Source organism: Oncorhynchus kisutch, linkage group LG22, assembly GCF_002021735.2.
Source record: "Oncorhynchus kisutch isolate 150728-3 linkage group LG22, Okis_V2, whole genome shotgun sequence".
Lineage (NCBI taxonomy): Eukaryota > Metazoa > Chordata > Actinopteri > Salmoniformes > Salmonidae > Oncorhynchus > Oncorhynchus kisutch.
In genome coordinates this window covers 2298722-2317495 of record NC_034195.2, presented here as the reverse complement: position 1 = coordinate 2317495, position 18774 = coordinate 2298722, and the positions used below count along the sequence as shown (strand labels likewise).

The following is an 18774-nucleotide window of genomic DNA, read 5'->3' as shown; positions in this document are numbered from 1 at the left end:
CTTTGGCTTACTCCACATTTTGTGCAACAAAATCAATTCAAAATGTATTAAATCGTCCATAATGAAAACGTGAAAACATGTTTTTAGAAACGTTAGCGAATTTATTGAAAAGAAATCCATAAATATCTCATTTACATAAATATTCCTTTGCTATGATACTCCAAATTGAGCTCAGGTGCATCCAATTTCCTTTGATCATCCTTGAGATGTCAGTACAACTGGATTGGAGTCCACCTGTGGCCAATTCAATTGTCTGGACACGATTTAGAAAGAAACACACATCTATACACTGAGTGTAAAAAGACCACCTGCTCCTGCTCTCTCCATGACATAGACTGACCAGGTGAATCCAGGTGAAAGCTATGATCCCGTATTGATGTCACTTATAAATTATTAAATCCACTTCAATCAGTGTAGATGAAGGGGAGGAGATGGGTTAAAGTAGGATTTTTAAGCCTTGAGACATGGATTGTCTGCCATTCAAAGGGTGAATGGGCAAGACAAAATATTGAATTGCCTTTTAACAGGGTATGTTAGTAGGTGCCAGGTGCACCGGGTTGTGTCAACAACTGAAACACTGCTGGGTTTTTCAACAGTTTCCCATGGTCCACCACCCAAAGGACATCCGGTCCTGACGAACTGAGGCTGTTTGAGTGCTAAAGGTGGGGTGCAGCTCAATATTAAGGTGTTCTTGAAGTCCAAGGAACTGCCCATAGAGCTCAGAGATTGTGATGAGGCAAATATCTGGGGAAGGTTATAAAACATTGGGCCAGAAGAACAGCACTTCACCAATCTGGGCTTTATGGGACAGTGGCCAGACGGAAGCCACTCCTGAGAAAAAGGCACATGACAGCACACCTGGAGTTTGCAAAAAGGCACATGAAACACGCTGTGACTATAACAGAGCGTCTGTTTCATCGAAAAGCGCAAGAAAAACTGATCACTGAAAACTGGAAAAAATATCCATGCGCCGCTTGCATGTATTGTTTAAGGGGCACGAAATTAAATGGGGCCGAGATTGCAAGTCCTACAGCTTCCACACGATGTCGCCAGTCTTGTCAATTGCCTTTTCGTTGTTTCTTGGTCAAACGAGGGAGGTAGATCACTTTCCATCCGGTCTCCGACAGGAAGTTTTGGAAGAGAGATTTTGGACGATGATTTGAAATCGTGGAGCTATTGAATACACATCGCCCTGTGATCAATTTGATAGAATATTAACGTTTACTGATACCTAAAGTTGGATTACAAAAGTATTTCGAAGTGTTTTGTGAAAGTTTATCGTCAACTTTTTTTATTTAAAAAAATTACGCAGCGTTTTCAAACTGTGTTTTTTTCTGAATCACACAGTTTCCATATATGGCTATTTTGGGTATATATGGACCGATTTAATCGAAAAAAATACCCAATAGTGATGTTTATGGGACATATAGGAGTGCCAACAAAGAAGCTCATCAAAGGTAATGAACGTTTTATATTTTATTTCTGCTATTTGTGTAGCGCCGGCTACGTGAAATCTTTTGTTTACGTCGCATTCAGGTATTTCGGGGTGTTGCATGCTATCAGATAATAGCTTCTCATGCTTTCGCCGAAAAGCATTTTAATAATCTGACTTGTTGGCTAGATTCACAACGAGTGTAGCTTTAATTCAGTACCCTGCATGTGTGTTTTAATGAACGTTTGAGTTTTAACGAGTGCTATTAGCATTTGGCGTAGCGCATTTGCATTTGCTGATGGCTAGATGGGGCGATTGCGTCTCGGGTCGACGTAAGAGGCTTTAGAGCATAAGGCAAATGATTCGATGGTCTGATGAGACAAAAATTAACTCTTTGGTCGGAATGGAATGCGCTATGGCTGGAGAGAACTAGGCACAGCTTATCAGTCGTCTAACATCATCCATACCATGAAGCATGGTGGTGGCAGTATCATGATAAGGGGATGTTTTTCAGGAGCAGGGACTAGAAGACTGGTTAGAGGTAACAATGAATGGAGCCAAATACAGGCAAATCCTTGATGAGAACCTGCTTCAGAGAGCAAACGACCTTAGACTGGGGCGAAGATTTACATTCCAACAGGACAATGACCCCAAGTATACTTCCAAAGCAATTGTCCTTGTTTTTGTAAGAAAAGCACATTTTTGTCCATTAAAATAACATCAAATTGATCAGAAATACAGTGTTGACATTGTTAACGTCGTAAATGACTATTGTAGCTGGAAACGGCAGATTTTCTATGGAATATCTACATAGGCATACAGAGGCCTATTATCAGCAATCCAAGTTTATCATTTTAAAATGCTAATTGATCATTAGAAACCCCTTTTGCAAATATGTTAGCACAGCTGAAAACTGTTGTTCTGATTTAAAGAAGCAAAAAAACTGTCCTTCTTTAGACTAGTTGAGTATCTGGAGCATCAGCATTTGTGGGTTTGATTACAGGCTCAAAATGGCCAGAAGCAAACAACTTTCTTCTGAAACTTGTCAGTCTATTCTTGTTCTGAAAAATTAAGGCTATTCCATGCGAAAAATTGCCAAGAAACTGAAGATCTCGTACAACGCTGTGTACTACTCCCTTCACATAACAGTGACAACTGGCACTAACCAGAATAGAAAGAGGAGTGGGAGGCCCCGGTGCACAACAGAGCAAGAGGACAAGTACATTAGAGAGCCTAGTTTGAGAAACAGACACCTCACAAGTCCTCAACTGGCAGCTTCATTAAATATTACCTGCAAAACACCAGTCTCAAGGTCAACAGTGAAGAGACGACTCCGGGATATTGGCCTTCTAGGCATAGTTGCAATGAAAAAGCCATATCTCAGACTGGCCAATAAAAAAAAAGATTAAGATAACACAGAATAACACAAAATAACACAGATACTGGACAGAGGAAAACATGTTTTCACTTCGTCGTTATAGGATATTGCGTTTCGATGGGTGAGAAACAAAATCTGTTTCATCCATTTTGGATTCAGGCTGTAACACAACAAAATGTGGATTAAGTCAAGGGGTATGAATACTTTCTGAAGGCCGTGTATATGTAACCTCAGGGGATTTCCACATGTAAGCACAATGAGTAAACAATGTGAAGATATATATAGCCCAATGGAAAGTTTGGCTTCCAATATTCTGCATGCTTGACAGGTTTCCTTTACATCTACCTCCTTTTAACTGCGCGATAACATGTAAAACATTTTGCTCATTGTATTTGGGTTGCAATGCGGAATAGTTTTACATAACTAACACTATCTTAAAAACATAACAAGGAGGGACAGTAACCTTACAGTGCAGTCAAGCGGTCAAATAATGGAAGTCATCTACTGTAGAAGGGTAGGACTAATGAAGTCACATCAGATCATGTCACCTATGAATGTTCCTGTGGCCAGCATCTGGTTAGGAAGAGACCTTGTCAGAAAGCTCCCAAAACTCTAACACACTAATAATGAAGAAAATGAGAGAGAGGAAGGAGAGAGAGAGATACACAGCCAGGGAAAGTACATGAGAGCTACATTTCTTTTTAAAAAACATAGAAAGAAGAGACCTGGCTGTCATGTCATGCCACATTTTTTCAATCAATTATCATCACTGGTCAGCCAGAAGGATACTCTCAATATGGAAGTGAATGGTACAAACGGTGGGGATTTTGTGTGTGTGATTAATTTGATCACACGCACGCATGATAAGCTTGCCAGTTAACTTTAGTTAAACTTGACATTTTTATGTGGGTTAGCAAGCTACCGGTGGCTAGCTTACCCACTAGCAAGCATCTGATGAAATTCAGGGGAAACAAAAACCAGTGTGGCGAATTGGGCATAGAGCCATTCTTTTGTCCTACCAGATCCACAAGAAGGTTCTGGCTAGTGTATCCGTCTGTCCTTTGACTGTCGATGGATGTGGATATCCAGTTTATCAGGACCCAGTCTCCCAATGACGGTCATGATTGTTTATTTACAGGTTCCTTACAATTTGCTCTTTAGTGCAATCTGTTTAGTACCCGAAAGAGCATTTGCAGAAGGCCTGGGTGCTCATTTTAGCTGCCATTTACTTCGTGCTGTTAAAATCATGTGATGAAATCCTGCAATCTCATTGATGCAGTCCCACCCGTTAGCAGGCAATGTAATAATAACCGGCAATGCAATCCAAGCACTGGGTGGCAGGCCGAATGCCCAGAACTGCTGCTTGAAGCCGAGTTGGGACTGAACAGCTTGTTTTTGAAACAGTAAAATGTACTCAAATTAACCACACTTTTATGGGTATTAAAACATATTCCATGAATTAAATAATAAAACAGTGTATATATTACAAAATAAAACAATAATTAACAAAAAAACACATATCCACTGGAACCATCATTGTTTTGGGCATTTTGCCAAGAGGTCTGAGACTTATGACGAGCTTGCTGTTGTTGTACTATGACTCTAAATTATAATGATGATGATCAAAATGAAGGCGTTGGTGTGTTTTGAGAGTAAAATATAACAGTCATAAATGTCGATGAAAATGCATCACGGTGTTTAGATTGTAAACACTAGAAAATATGTTTATTCAGCACACTAAACACTGGGGGTGTTGTTTTAAAACTGTAGGGCGTAATGCTGTGTTTGCATATTTCCCAGCATGCCTTTTGAGCGAATGTGAGAGATGCCCACACATGACTGAGTTTGTTAGTGAGAGAGATGGTTATTGCATTAAAAAACATATATACATTCTTGAAGCCTTCACCAAGAGACTGCCTAAGTGAATGTGCTTCAAATAAAAATAAACCCTTTATGAGCATATATCATATTATGGCCCAGTTATCCTCAACAGTGAGCTGAAAATCCTGGATGATGAGCCACATCAGACCTGCAAATCATAATATGCTGGTTTGTGAAGTGGCTACTAATTCCTATCAGAATCCAGCCAGAGTGAGGATAATCACCCACAACCTGCAACCAGAATGACTGCCATGCTGAAGGATTTATCAAACTACCTAAAATGACGTGGGCACCGACTGAAGTCCACGATGACTTCAATTACAGAGCCCCCGACACCTCTCTGATTCAGAGGGGTTGGGTTAAATTTAGGACATTTTTTATTGTTGCATTTTCTTTAAAACAGCTCTAATATTTTTGCACATTCTTTTATACACATAAAAACGGCATAGAAGCATAATGCACAGCATTTGAGTATTACAATTAAGTTTGTTAAAAACTACATGTTGTTAAAACCAATAAAAACAACCATAAATAAAATAACTTTTTTATGTAAAACATCCAATTCTGTAAAAGCCATTTAAAATGTGTATAAATTATTTAACAAAAGTAAAACATTTTTAAGACATGAAAAACATGTTAAAAAGTCACTTTGGTCCTTTGTACAGGAACGGGGTGAGTCCTTATCAAACTCGCCTCCTCCTGCTCCTCCGAATCAATTTCCATCCGGTCCGTCGGGGCCCATAAGAGATCCCTCCCCTAGGCGCCGCGGCGCTGTCAGTCCATGGCCGCCGGGACCTTGGGTGTTGTGGGTGACCTTTCGCCTGGGGTCGAGGCCCCCTTTCTTCTGTACCACCCCAGGGCTTCCGTGGCTACCATGGCCACTGCCTGGGGGGTGGTCTCTACTCATTTCGCTACCAGCAGGTTGCGGAAGGACCACAGTGCTTCCTTCAGACACGTGAGGGTGGGCCAGAGCTTTGTGAAGACCTTTGGTGGAATATGCCTTCGGCCCACCCCATACAGCACGAGCTGGGGCATTAGGTCCTCCCCTGCTGGCAGACACGGGGAGATCAGGGGGCCCTTGGTCGATTTTATTTATTTATTATTATTTAATTTAAAAAAGTTGTATTGTTACATTTCCTTTTAAATATATTCTCACATACTCATATATTTTTGCACATCATTTTATACACATAAAAACAGCATAACGGCAGGGTAGCCTAGTGGTTAGAGCGTTGGACTAGTAACCGAAAGGTTGCAAATTCAAATCCCTGAGCTGACATGGTACAAATCTGTCATTCTGCTCCTGAACAGGCAGTTAACCCACTGTTCCTAGGCCATCATTGAAAATAAGAATTTGTTCTTAACTGACTTGCCTGGTTAAATAAAGATAAAATAAAAAGGCATAAAAGCATAAAACACAGCATTTCAATGTTACATTTAAATTAGTTAAAAAGTACATGTTGTTAAAACCAATGCTTATTGAAATGATCGATTATCAAAGATGTATCGGTGGTGACAGTGTTTCCTAGCCTCAGTGCAGTGGGCAGCTGGGAGGAGGTGCTCTTATTCTCCATGGACTTTACAGTGTTCCAAAACTTTTTGGAATTAGTGCTACAGGATGCAAATTTCTACTTGAAAAAGCTAGCCTTAGCTTTCCTAACTGACTGTGTAAATTGGTTCCTGACTTCCCTGAAAAGTTGCATATCACTGGGGCTATTCGATGCTAATGCAGTACACCACAGGATGTTTTTTGTGCTTGTCAAGGGCAGTCAAGTCTGGGGTGAACCAAGGGCTGTATCTGTCCTTAGTTCAACATTTTTTGAATGGGGCATGTGCATTTAAGATGGTGAAGAAAGCACTTTTAAAGAGCAACCAGGCATCCTCTACTGACGGGATGAGGACAATATCCTTTCAGGATACCCGGGCCAGGTCGATTTGAAAGGCCTGCTCGCTGAAGTGTTTAAGGGAGCGTTTGACAGTGATGAGGGGTGGTCGTTTGACCCATTACGGATGCAGGCAATGAGGCAGTGATCACTGAGATCCTGGTTGAAGACAGCAGAGGTGTATTTAGAGGGCAGGTTGGTCAGGATGATATCTATGAGGGTGCCCATGGTTACAGATTTAGGGTTGTACCTGGTGTAGGTTCCTTGATAATTTGTGTGAGATTGAAGTTATCTAGCTTAGATTGTAGGCCGGGGTGTAAAGCATATCCCAGTTTCGGTCACCTAACTGTACGAACTCTGAAGATAGATGGGGGGCAATCAATTAACATATGGTGTTCAGGGCACAGCTGGGGGCTGTCTATAACAAGCGGCAATGGTGAGAGACATTTCTGGAAAGGTGAATTTTTAAAAGTAGAAGCTTGAATTGTTTGGGCATAGACCTGCTGCATCTAATGTACATTATCCCAGGGGCGTTGGCAGACACAATGTAATGTATGTCCCCCTAACTGCCTTGAATACCTCTTTCGATCCTACAGCTATTGTTTGCAGTAATCATGTGCCTATAAACCAGGGTTACACTGTTAGCACTGAGGCGGTGTGCCCTAGTGGGAAGTCCACTGTGTGCAGCTCACCCTGCACTATCAGCTCCAATATAAATAACATGAGCAAGTCTACTTCTGATTAGCTTCCCAGTAAAGCATTAAAAAAGTGCAAAAAAATAGCCCGTATTAACATATGTAGCCTAAGAAATAATGCTTGAGAAGTCAATAACTTAGTTTTAACAGATTACATTTATCTCTGAAGCTCACTCCGATAATAGCTTTGATGATACAGTGGTAGCAATATATGGTTATGAAGTCTACCGAAAAAAACAGAAATTCCAACGAGGGCGTTGTCGCGGTTTATATTCAGAACCACATTTCTGTAAACCTCTCATGTTAAATGCTGTTGAAGTAATATGGCTACAGGTTCATCTGCTTCACCTAAAGCCCATTCTTGTGGGAAACTGCTATAGACCACCAAGTGCTAACAGTCAATATCTGTGTGAAATGCTTGATATTTTATGTGATATCAACAGAGAAGTATATTTTGTGGGTGATTTAAATATTGACTGGCTTTCATCACACTGCCCACTCAATAAAAAAACGTCAAACTGTAACCAGGTTGTCAGTCAACCTACCAGGGTAGTTACAAACAGCACAGGAATGTCTGGTGAGTATGAAGGCCATGAAAGAACTGGGACATTTTCTGCTTCCAGGAGTTGTGTACAGATCCTTGCGACATAGGGCTATCCATTATCATGCTGAAACATGAGGTGATGGCAGTGGATGAATGGCACAACAATGGGCCTCAGGATCTCGTCACGGTATATCTGTCAATTATAATTGCCATCGATCAAATTAAATTGTGTTTGTTGTCCATAGCAATGTCCCGTACCATTACCCAACATGGGGTACTCTGTTCACAACGTTGACGTCAGCAAACCACTCACCCACACGACGCAATACATGCTCTCTGTCATCTGCCCAGTACAGTTAAAAATGGTGATTTATCTGTGAAGAGCACACTTCTCCAGCGTGCTGGTGATCACTGAATTTGGTTATGATGCTGAACTACAGTCAGGTCAAAGAACCTGTTGAGAAAGACAAGCACGCAGATGAGCTTCCCTGAGACGGTTTCTGACTTTGCAGAAATTATTCGGTTGTGCAAACCAACAGTTTCATCAGCTGGGCCGGCATGTTTACATGTGGTCTGCGTTTGTGAGGCTGGTTGACCGTACTGCTAAATTCTCTAAAACGGCTTATAGTAGAGAAATTCAAATTTAATATTTGGCAACAGCAATGGTGGACATTCCTGCAGTCAGCATACCAATTGCACGCTCCCTCAGAACTTGAGAAATGTGTTGCTTAGTGTTGTGTGTCTAAACTGTACATTTTGAAGTGGCCTTGTATTGTCCCCAGCACAAGGTGCACCTGTGTAATGATCATGCTGTTTAATCAGCTTTGTGATATGCCACACCTGTCAGGTGGATGGATTCTTTTGGAAAATGAGAAATGCTCAATAATAGGGATGTAAACAGATTTGTGCACAACATTTGAGGCTTTGTAGTGACAGGGTGTATTGATACAACATCCAAAGTGTAATTAATAACTTCACCATGTTCAAAGGGATATTCAATGTTTGCTTTCTTTGCTTTTACCCATCTACCAATAGGTGCCCTTCTTGGTGAGCCATTGGAAAACCTCCGTGGTTATGTGGTTGAAATTCACAGCTCGACTGAGGGGCCCTAAAGATGATTGTATGTGTGGGGTACAGAGATGAAGTAGTCATTCTAAAATCATGTTATAAACTATTATTGCAAGCAGAGTGAATCCATGCTATTTATTATGTGACTTAAGCACATTTATACTCCTGAACGTATTTAGGCTTGCCATGACAAAGGGGTTGAACACTTATTGACTCAAGACATTTCAGATTTTCATTTTTAATTCATTTATAAGAAGAAGTCAAGGGTTGTGAATACTTTCTGAAGGCACTGTAAGTATCCTTGCCATAGATGAATAGGTTCAACTTTTAATGACATTTCTAACAAATTTTGGCACTAGTAGAGCAGCTACAGTGCCCTCCTTAATTATTGGGACAGTGAAGCATTTGGATTTGAAATCAAACAATGACTAACGGGTTAAAGGGCACCTTTAATTTGAGGGTATTTCCATCCATATCGGGTGAACCATTTAGAAATTACAATACCTTTTGTATGTAGTTCCCCCATTTTAGGGGAGCAACATTTTTTGGACTAATTCACTTATATGTGCATTAATGTCATAAAAAAAAGCAGTATTTGTTCCCATAGTCATAGTACGCAATGACTACATCAAGCTTGTGACTTTGTTGGATGCATTTTCTGTTTGTTTTGGTGTTTTGTTTCAGATTATTTTGTGGCCGATAGAAATGAATGGTCTTGGGGTCTGATATATGTGTGTCTGTAACTTTCTTTCGTACATGACATATTCTAATATAATAATAATAATGATAATATTTACATATTGTAGTAACTATCCCAACGTTGGGTTTTGCATAGGCTCTTAAGGAACTAATACATTTGGATTGTCATTATAGCTATAAAAATGTAAGTGTTCAAATTTAACATGTGATAACAATACAACAGGACAGATTAACTGGAATTACATATAATCTCACGAGTGGCCAAAAATAACTATCTGAAAGCCACATCCCTAATAAGCCACGCCTCTCTAGTCTTCTGATCCGACCGACTGGGTCATAGCTCAATAACCCAGCATCAGTAACCCAGCATCAACAACCCAACCTTCTCTTTTAAAAAATAACCACCCAACTAAGTGAACCAATGCCTGCATCCCAACATGTGGGTTAACCCGAACGACCCAACATTTTTTAGAGTGTACGGAAAGAGCTAGTTCTTTGAAGCCACAGTATATTCTGTTTGAGTCTCTCATTAACTGATAAATTAAAGCTATATATTAACTTTAGGGGTTACAAACGTCCCTCTTTTTCAATTATGTGCTAATGGAAAGATAAGGACAACCACAAGCAGGCTCTTTGGTCCCTGGAAATTAAGTTGTTCATATAAGGACATAAAGACAATACGAATTGTATTTGTTTCAACCCAGATCTTAATCACTTAATGGCATAAGTTCAATCACTTATTGCCTCTGGTATTCATTTAGCTATTGTTATCCTATGGCTCTGAAATCCCAGTTCAAGGGTTAACCTTCTGGGACTGACAGAACGTTGGCATTTTACAGGTGATTTCAATCATGTCAAAGCCACCAGATGCATTTGTATTTACAGCCGGTTTAATTTGTTGCAGTCTGTGAATGAGCTGAGATCGGCTCAAGCTGCCAGCCAATGAGTGGCATTTGTATTGCTGGCAGGCCTTTGCCTGACTGTCTTTCTTTCTTCCATTCCCCCTCTCTTTGAATGCCAATGGGTCTAGCCTGTAGGGCCTGCCCGCGCACCCTGGCCTTTGACTGAAGTGAAATCAATCAGTCCTTCAATCACTCTCCAACCTTCCCTGGCTATGCCAGTTCTCCCTATCTGTCTGACTGTCCATCTGTCTGTCTAATTCCACCTTACAGTTTCCCCTCTCTTCTCCATTACGCTGTGTCCAGCTGAGAAATGTGAAATTGTGGTTCCCTTTGGTTTTGAAGTTCTTTTGGGGTGAATGTGCTCCTTAAACAGGATGAAATTTTTAAAAGTTTTAAATCAAAAAAGTTTTAAATCAGTTAGTTCTTAATGTTCTGACAACGTTGCAGGGATTTGTCTTTCCATTGCTATTCTCATGTGTAACATATAGTAGATGTCTGGGGAGTAGTTTCCATTGTAGATCAATTACTAGTTTTCAATAAATACTTACACTATGTCTTCCTTGTCTGCACAGATCCCTCAGATCAGCTATGCATCCACAGCGCCCGAGCTGAGTGACAACACACGCTACGACTTCTTCTCCCGTGTGGTGCCACCGGACTCCTACCAAGCTCAGGCCATGCTGGACATCGTAACGGCGATGGGCTGGAACTATGTGTCGACCCTGGCCTCGGAGGGGAATTACGGTGAAAGTGGCGTGGAGGCTTTCGTCCAGATCTCCAGAGAGTCTGGTAAGTGGGATGGGGCTCTTTTTACTGGCACAAAATGGCTGCTCAATGAGGTTTTTATTGAAACTTTTTATAGATATGGCTACTGAATGTGAGCTGTCTTTGTGACGCCATGATGGAGGATAAAGAAATGTGATTGAATCCAAAAGTGTGTTTCTCTCCTAATACACAGCAAGGCATTTATTCTTTGGGTAGGCGTCACGCTAGCGGGACACCAGCCGACAACATCCGGTGAAATTGGAGGGCGCGCAATTCAAATAAATAATCGGGAAATATTAAACATTCATGAACATACAAGTATCTTATATCATTTAAAAGCTTGAATTATTGTTTATTGCGTTGTCCGATTTAGTATAGGCTTTACGGTGAAAGCAAACCATGCGATTGTCTGAGGACGGCGCCCCACATCATCATATTTTTCAACCAGCAGAGGCTTCATAAAATCACAAATAGCGATTAAATAAATCACTTACTTTTGAAGATCTTCCTCTGTTTGCAATCCCAAGGGTCCCAGCTACAACATGAATGGTCGTTTTGTTAGATAAAATCCTTCTTTAATTCCCAAAACGTCAGTTTAGTTGGCACCATCGATTTCAGTAATCCACTCGTTCAACATGCAGACAAAGACAAAACGCTAAACTCCATCCAAAAAAGTCAAACAACGTTTGTATTTAATCCTCAGGTACTCTAAAATGTTAATAAACTATAATATTTCATACAGAAAGTAGTATGTTCAATAGGATAGCAAAATTAGTAAGCATGCGCCCTCTCCCTTCTGCGCCGAAAGACTGATAATTGCTCCGGTGCTCTCCTAACCAAAACTCAAAATTCTTGCTTGTTTTTCAAAAAACAAGCCTGAAACCTTGAATAAAGACTGTTGACATCTAGTGGAACTATAGGAATTGCAATTTGGGAGACGGAATTACATAGGAAAAATAGCTTTTCATTTAAGAGCCTGGGACCTCAAAATCTGTTTTTGCTTTTAAACCATGGAAAAGGGTGGCTATTTGAAGAATCTGAAATATAAAAATAAATTTTGATTTGTGTAACACTAGTTTGGTTACTACATGATTCCATATGTGTTATTACATAGTTTTGATGTCTTCACTATTATTCTACAATGTAGAAAATAGTAAAAATAAAGAAAAATCCTTGAATAAGTAGGTGTTCTAAAACTTTTAACTGGTAGTGTACTTTTTGACTTCCAGTGCCCCTGGGATAATGTACATTTGCTGCAGCATTATGGCAACTCAGTGACACAATGGTAGGGATTATCTAAGGTGGGCTTGGGTCATTGGTAAGTCATTGTCTCAATGCATCCTTGAAATGCGAGTCCAGGAGCCAAGATGATTTGGATCGACTCATCATTCCTGTAGCGTATCTTCTGTTTCCAGAAGATGCCAAAGTTATCTATAAAAGTTATTCCAACAGAGCTACAGTAATATTTTAGCCAGGTGTGTAATGCTAGCAGCATGATGAATCTTTCACACACGCTGCCCAACGATGGTACCGGATCTGACATAATTGGCTGCTTTTTGTAATGTTTCAGAGCTAGGATCAGTTCTTTAAAATACATTTTCAGCAGGTCGAGCTTTCCCTCCTAATGCCATTTGACCTCACATGGACTACGACAGGTTCAGCTCCCAGCAGCTGTCATAAAACAGCCTGAAGCAACCTTGTAATGTCCCATACATATGCACCAGGATAGCACAGGGATTTTGCCCCAGGAACTGAGATGCTTCTAACCATAGAGCTGCCAATGACGACAGCTGGTGCAATGGCTGAGAAGGTCCGGCTGTTCTTTTGTAAACCGCTCGATGGCCCGATGGACCCGAACTTGCTGTAGTGTCCATTGTGGATGATGAATGGGCAGAGTCTTAGACAGCCTCACGGTCCGATGATAGGGGAAGCTCTGAGGATCTGAACCTGAGGTAAACCTGAGGTAAAAACCCACTGGAGACAGAACAGAAGATGAAGGCACAGGTACATCCGTATCTGATTCTCGAATCGGAAGCCCCCTGGGAAGAAGGTGCCGGAACCTCTGGATCCAGGGTTGCAAAGCTGTTTCTAGTATGTGTCCGGTCCGGGCTTACTTTCGCCAAGGAGGCCTCTGTTGCCAGAGGTCACTGTTTTAGACTTCCACAGCGAATTATATATCTCCATGGCTGATTGGTAGGATTGAGAACAAGAACATCCACCAAGTCATCCAGGAAAAATCTACTAACTCTATTCTCCAGGGAAGGGGGAGATCCCTTTGGGAGATCCCTTCCTCCCCCTTTGGGGAGGAATCTCTGCAGAGTACCGACGAGTTGAACGACTCAGTGGCGACACTTTCACCAGGCCAAAGTGGCGTCTGGCTACTGGGGTAGAAGAGAAAGAAAAACTAGGCGGGTGTGGATTCCACAGTAGCTTGTGTAAGTTTGCTACTTTGCTAAGAGTAGCCACTTCACCCCTGTAGTCCTCTGCAAGCAAACAGTTGCTATTTTGAAAGTCCGGGTGGTCCACATTTTCCTGGAATTAGGCAAAATAAACACAGCACCTGCAGCCTTGAAAACGTTTGTTAGCATCCTCCATTTGAGGCTACAGGCTAGCTAGGCTAGCTAATCTAGTGAGGCTTCTGTGTGTCTCTTCTTGACAGGAAATTCTCAATTTGTCCGAGAGAGAAATACACGGCTATCAAAAACATCAGGCAATGTGTACACCACATGATTTCGGCACCAATTTTGCTGTCCCAGACAGAGATCTGCATCAAAATCCCCACGTCGTTGCCTACTCGGGCGCACGGAGGTCTACCTATGCCATCTTTGAGACGTCCTAGACGTCCAGATATTTTCAAACATGTTTGATTTTATCGGCACCACATCTGCAGTGCTCTTGTAGTGTGAGATGTGCAAAGACAAGTTTTGAGAATGGAAATAGGCAATGAGAGCTCGCCAGAGAAGAAGCCAGTGAGATGATCACATCACCCTGAATGTGTAGACTTGAGCAGGACTACTGCTAGTATGCTTTTGTACTTGCCGAAGTGTCAAATGAATATAGCAATTAGGGTTGGGTGATATGATAGCATTGTCTATTGATGATGATTGACAGCCATCGAGGCTGGCGACATTGTGATGTGGCAGACGAAGGTTTAGCATATTTGAACTTGACTGGTGCCATGCAGCAAAGACCAGAGTCCAGAGTCTTGCAGCGTACAGCAGGGCAGCACACAAGTGACATTCAGAGTAATTTACCTATTCCTATTTGCTATAGCCTATTTCAATAAATATCATATTAGCTTTAAGACAAGTTAAAGTTATGAACATTATCTTATTTCTCAAATATTCTAGCCTAAAAACGTGTTGTCCTGAAGTTGCCTAAGTGCTATTCTCAATCACAGCTTTAAGAGAGACAATGTTATCTGTTTACTATTTTTTTGAGGCTAATAAAGACATTATTATTCAGTTCTGAATATAGTAGACTGCAATTCTATCCGTCCCGTGATGTATAACCTAACTAACTACAGCAGGGGTTATCAAACATTTTTTGGCCGATGGCCCCATTTTGATGTCAAAATGTCAAAAAAGGGGTGCAATCAATGACCAATGTTAATTGGAGCTATGGCAGTTCAGCAACAAAAAAATGACTGATTTGTAATAATGTTTTAATAATCAGAAAGGTATTAGAAAATATGAACGAAAACATCAGGCAATAATTGTGTATGATATTCTGTGTAGAAAAAAATATCCTCATTGTTGATGTTCTTTTTTCCACCAGTCTGATTTACTGCCTGGTCCTGTCCACTCCGCTCTAAGGGTTTTGAAGGAAACGGAAGATACATATTTGTCCAAGGAACTATCCATAGATCTCTGAGATAGTATTGTGTCGAGGCATGTACACTATATATCCAAAAGTATGTGGATATCCCTTCAAATTAGTGGACTCGGCTATTTCAGCCACACCCGTTGCTGACAGGTGTATAAAACCGAGCACACAGCCACAGAATCTCCATAGACAAACAGTGGCAGTAGAATAGCCTTACCGAAGAGCTCATTGACTTTCAACGTGGCACCGTCATAGGATGCCACCTTTCCAACGAATCAGTTTGTTAGATTTCTGCCCTGATAGAGCTGCCCCAGTCAAGAGTAAGTGCTGTTATTGTAAAGTGGAAACGTCTAGGAGTAACAACGGCTCAGTCACGAGTGGTAGGCCACACAAACTCACAGAACGGGGCCGCTGAGTGCTGAAGCACATAGCACGTAAAAATAATCTGTCCTCTGTTGCAACACTCACTACCGAGTTCCAAACTGCCTCTGGAAGCAACGTCAGTACAAGAACTGTTTGTTGGGAGCTTCATGAAATGGGTTTCCATGGCCGAGCAGTTGCACACAAACATAAAATCACAATGCGCAATGCCAATCGTCGACTGGAGTGATGTGAGGCTCACCGCCATTGGACTCTGGAGCAGTAGAAACACGTTCTCTGGAGTGATGAATCACGCTTCACCGTCTGGCAGTCCGATGAATTTGGGTTTGTCGGATGCCAGGAGAGCGCTCCCTGACAAAATGCATATTGCCCACTGCAAAGTTTGGTGGAGGAGGAATAATTGTCTGGGGCTGTTTTTCATGGTTCGGGCTAGGCCCCTTAGTTCCAGTGAAGGGAAATCTTAAGTCCCTCGCCGAGTCAGGATCGTTCCATACCGAGTTGACCCACTCCAGGGCTTTACTTGAGAGGCAGAAGACGAGGGCGTTCACGCTCTCACCCCCCGAAGGAGCCGGAAGAACGGTCGCCAGGTATAGGTCCATCTGAAGTAAGAACCCCTGGCACCCGGCCGCCGTCCCATCGTACTCCCTCTGGAGGGCGAGTCGAATCATTGCCTGAGCACTACAGCATATATTCTAGACGATTCTGTGTTTCCAACTTTGTGCAACAGAAGGGAAAAGGTAAGGGAAAAGCCCTTACCTGTTTCAGCATGACAATATCCCAGTGCACAAAGCGAGGTCCATACAGATATGGTTTGTCGAGATTGGGGAAGAACATGACTGGCCTGCACAGAGTCCTGACATCAACTCCAACAAACAACTTTTGGATGAATTGGAACACTGACTGCGAGCCAGGCCAAATCGCCCAACATCAGTGTCCGACCTTACTAATGCTTTTGTGGCTGAATGGAAGCAAGTCCCCGCAGCAATGTTCCAACATCTAGTGGAATGCCTTCCCAGAAGTGTGGAGGCTTTTTTATATTTTAATTCTTCATTTTTTAACCTTTATTTAACTGTTATAGCAGCAAAGGGAGGACAAACTCCATGTTAATGACCATGATTTTGGAATGAGATTTTTGATAAGTAGGTGTCTACATATTTTTGGTCATGTAGTGTATCTGGGGAGGATATAAAATAATTTATGTGTTAACTTTCCAAGAGCACAGTGGTCTCCATCATTAGGAAATTGAAAAAATATGGAGCTACCCAGATTTGCCTAGAGCTAGCCATCTGATCAATCTGAGCAAGAAGGACCTTGGTCAGGGTGGTGACCCAGAACCCAATGACCACTCTGACATAACTACAGGGTTCTTTGACTGAGATGTGAGAACTTGCCAGAATTTTTTTTTATACAGCACTTCACCAATCTGGGCTTTATTGGACAGTGGCCAGATGGAAGCCACTCCTGAGAAAAAGGCATATGACAGCACACCTAGAGTTCGCAAAAAGGCACGTGAAAGACTAAGATCATAATGCAAAAGAATATGTGGTCTGATGAGACAAGAATGTTACTCTATAGCCTGAATGAAAAGCGCTATGTCTGGAGAAAACCAGGCACAGGTCATCACCTGTCTAACACCATCCCTACTGTGGAGCATGGTGGTGGCAGCATCATGCTATGGGGATGCTTTTCAGCGGCACATACTGGGAGACTGGTAGGAATAGAGGGAACAATGAATGAGGCCTAAATACAGGCAAATCCTTGATGAGAACCTGCTTCAGAGTGCAAACGACCTTAGAGATGGGGCCAAAATGTACAATGACCCCAAGCATACTACAGCCAAAACAAAGCTGGAATGGCTTTTGAACAAGACTGTGAAAGTCGTTGCGTGGGCCAGCCAATGCCCAGACTTGAATCCCATTGAAAATCTGTGGATAGACTTGAAGATTGCTGTTCAACCCGCTGCTCCCCATCTAAGTTAGCAGAGTTTGAGATTAATCTGCAAGGAAAAATTTGGTAAAATCCCCATATACAGATGTGCAAAGCGGATACAGACATACCGAAGACAACTCAAAGCTATAATCATGATAAAAGGTGCTTCTACAAAGTATCGACTAAGGTTTGGAATATTTTCAGTATTTTATAAATACGCTACAGTTATTAAAAAACATGTTTTCACTTTTCACTTTGTCATTATGGGGTATATATTGTATATAGGTGGGGAAAACATACATTTAATCCATTTGAAATTAATCAAAATCATCCATAAGTCTAAGGGTATGAATAGCTTCTGAAGGCGATGTATACCACAATGTGTTATGGGTACATAATCACGATAGGAGAAGGTTGCGATCGCCCATACCTAATAGCAATAGTCAGTGTAATTGATTCTCCATATCGCAAGTAAGTGCACAGCTGTATTTCTTTCTAGGGGCTCTCTCATAATACAACACCGTTCTCTCTGAGCCCTCTGATCAAATTATTATTGCAGCTTTCAGCCAGTGTGGACATAAGGCCACATATTCATTATATTGTCATTGCTGAATTAAAATGAATCAGCTGTAACGTGCACAGTGGGGCCTGAAATGATTGACACCCTTGATAAAGATGAGCAATAATGACTGTATGAAATAAATCATTAAAATACTGAGCTATGCGCCAAAAAATGGGGAAATTATATTATTTTACAGTATACAAATACAATGGCTCAGAGAAAGACATTTTGTTCAACAGGTAATACTTTTTTCCCTCAAAAAGGTAGGGGTCAAAATTATTGACACATCTAAAATATAGTTTTTGGTCCCATATTCCAAGCACACAATGATTACATCAAGCTTGTGACTCTCCAGTTAGTTTTAGTGGTGTTTCAGATTGTTTTGTGCCCAATAGTAAACGATGGTAAATAATGTATTGTGTGGAGTCACTTTTATCATAAATAAGAATGGAATATGTTTCGAAACACTTCTACATTCATGTGGATGCTACCATGATTATGGATAATCCTGAATGAATCGTGACTAATGATGAGTGAGAAAGTAACAGAGGGTCAAATATCACACGCCCAAGACATGATAACCTCCCCTGTTATTGGTCATGGTGAGAGGTGAGCATGTTAGCATTGCTGAGCTAGCTGTCTCTAATCAATTATCTACACTTGTAACATAACTGCAAGACTCCATAGGCTTCTCTCCAGACCTGAGGGCCTGGGAGGAAAAGCGTATCTCCTCATGTTAAAAGTCAGCAATGACTCCATCACTATTACACAGGAAAATAACCTCCCAGAGGATAAATAAAGATGCCAACTGCTACCCGAGTAACCGTAAA

The 18774-nt window shown here is 41.4% G+C and overlaps 1 protein-coding gene across 1 annotated transcript in view; it reads left to right on the top strand.

Moving 5' to 3' along the window:
* LOC109867642 (metabotropic glutamate receptor 8) overlaps nt 1-18774 on the top strand; it is a 216355-nt gene that overhangs the window by 106241 nt on the left and 91340 nt on the right. The window contains exon 3 of the mRNA XM_020456892.2: nt 11055-11271. Within this exon, the coding sequence (XP_020312481.1) occupies nt 11055-11271 (217 nt within the window). The remainder of the gene's footprint in view (nt 1-11054; nt 11272-18774) is intronic.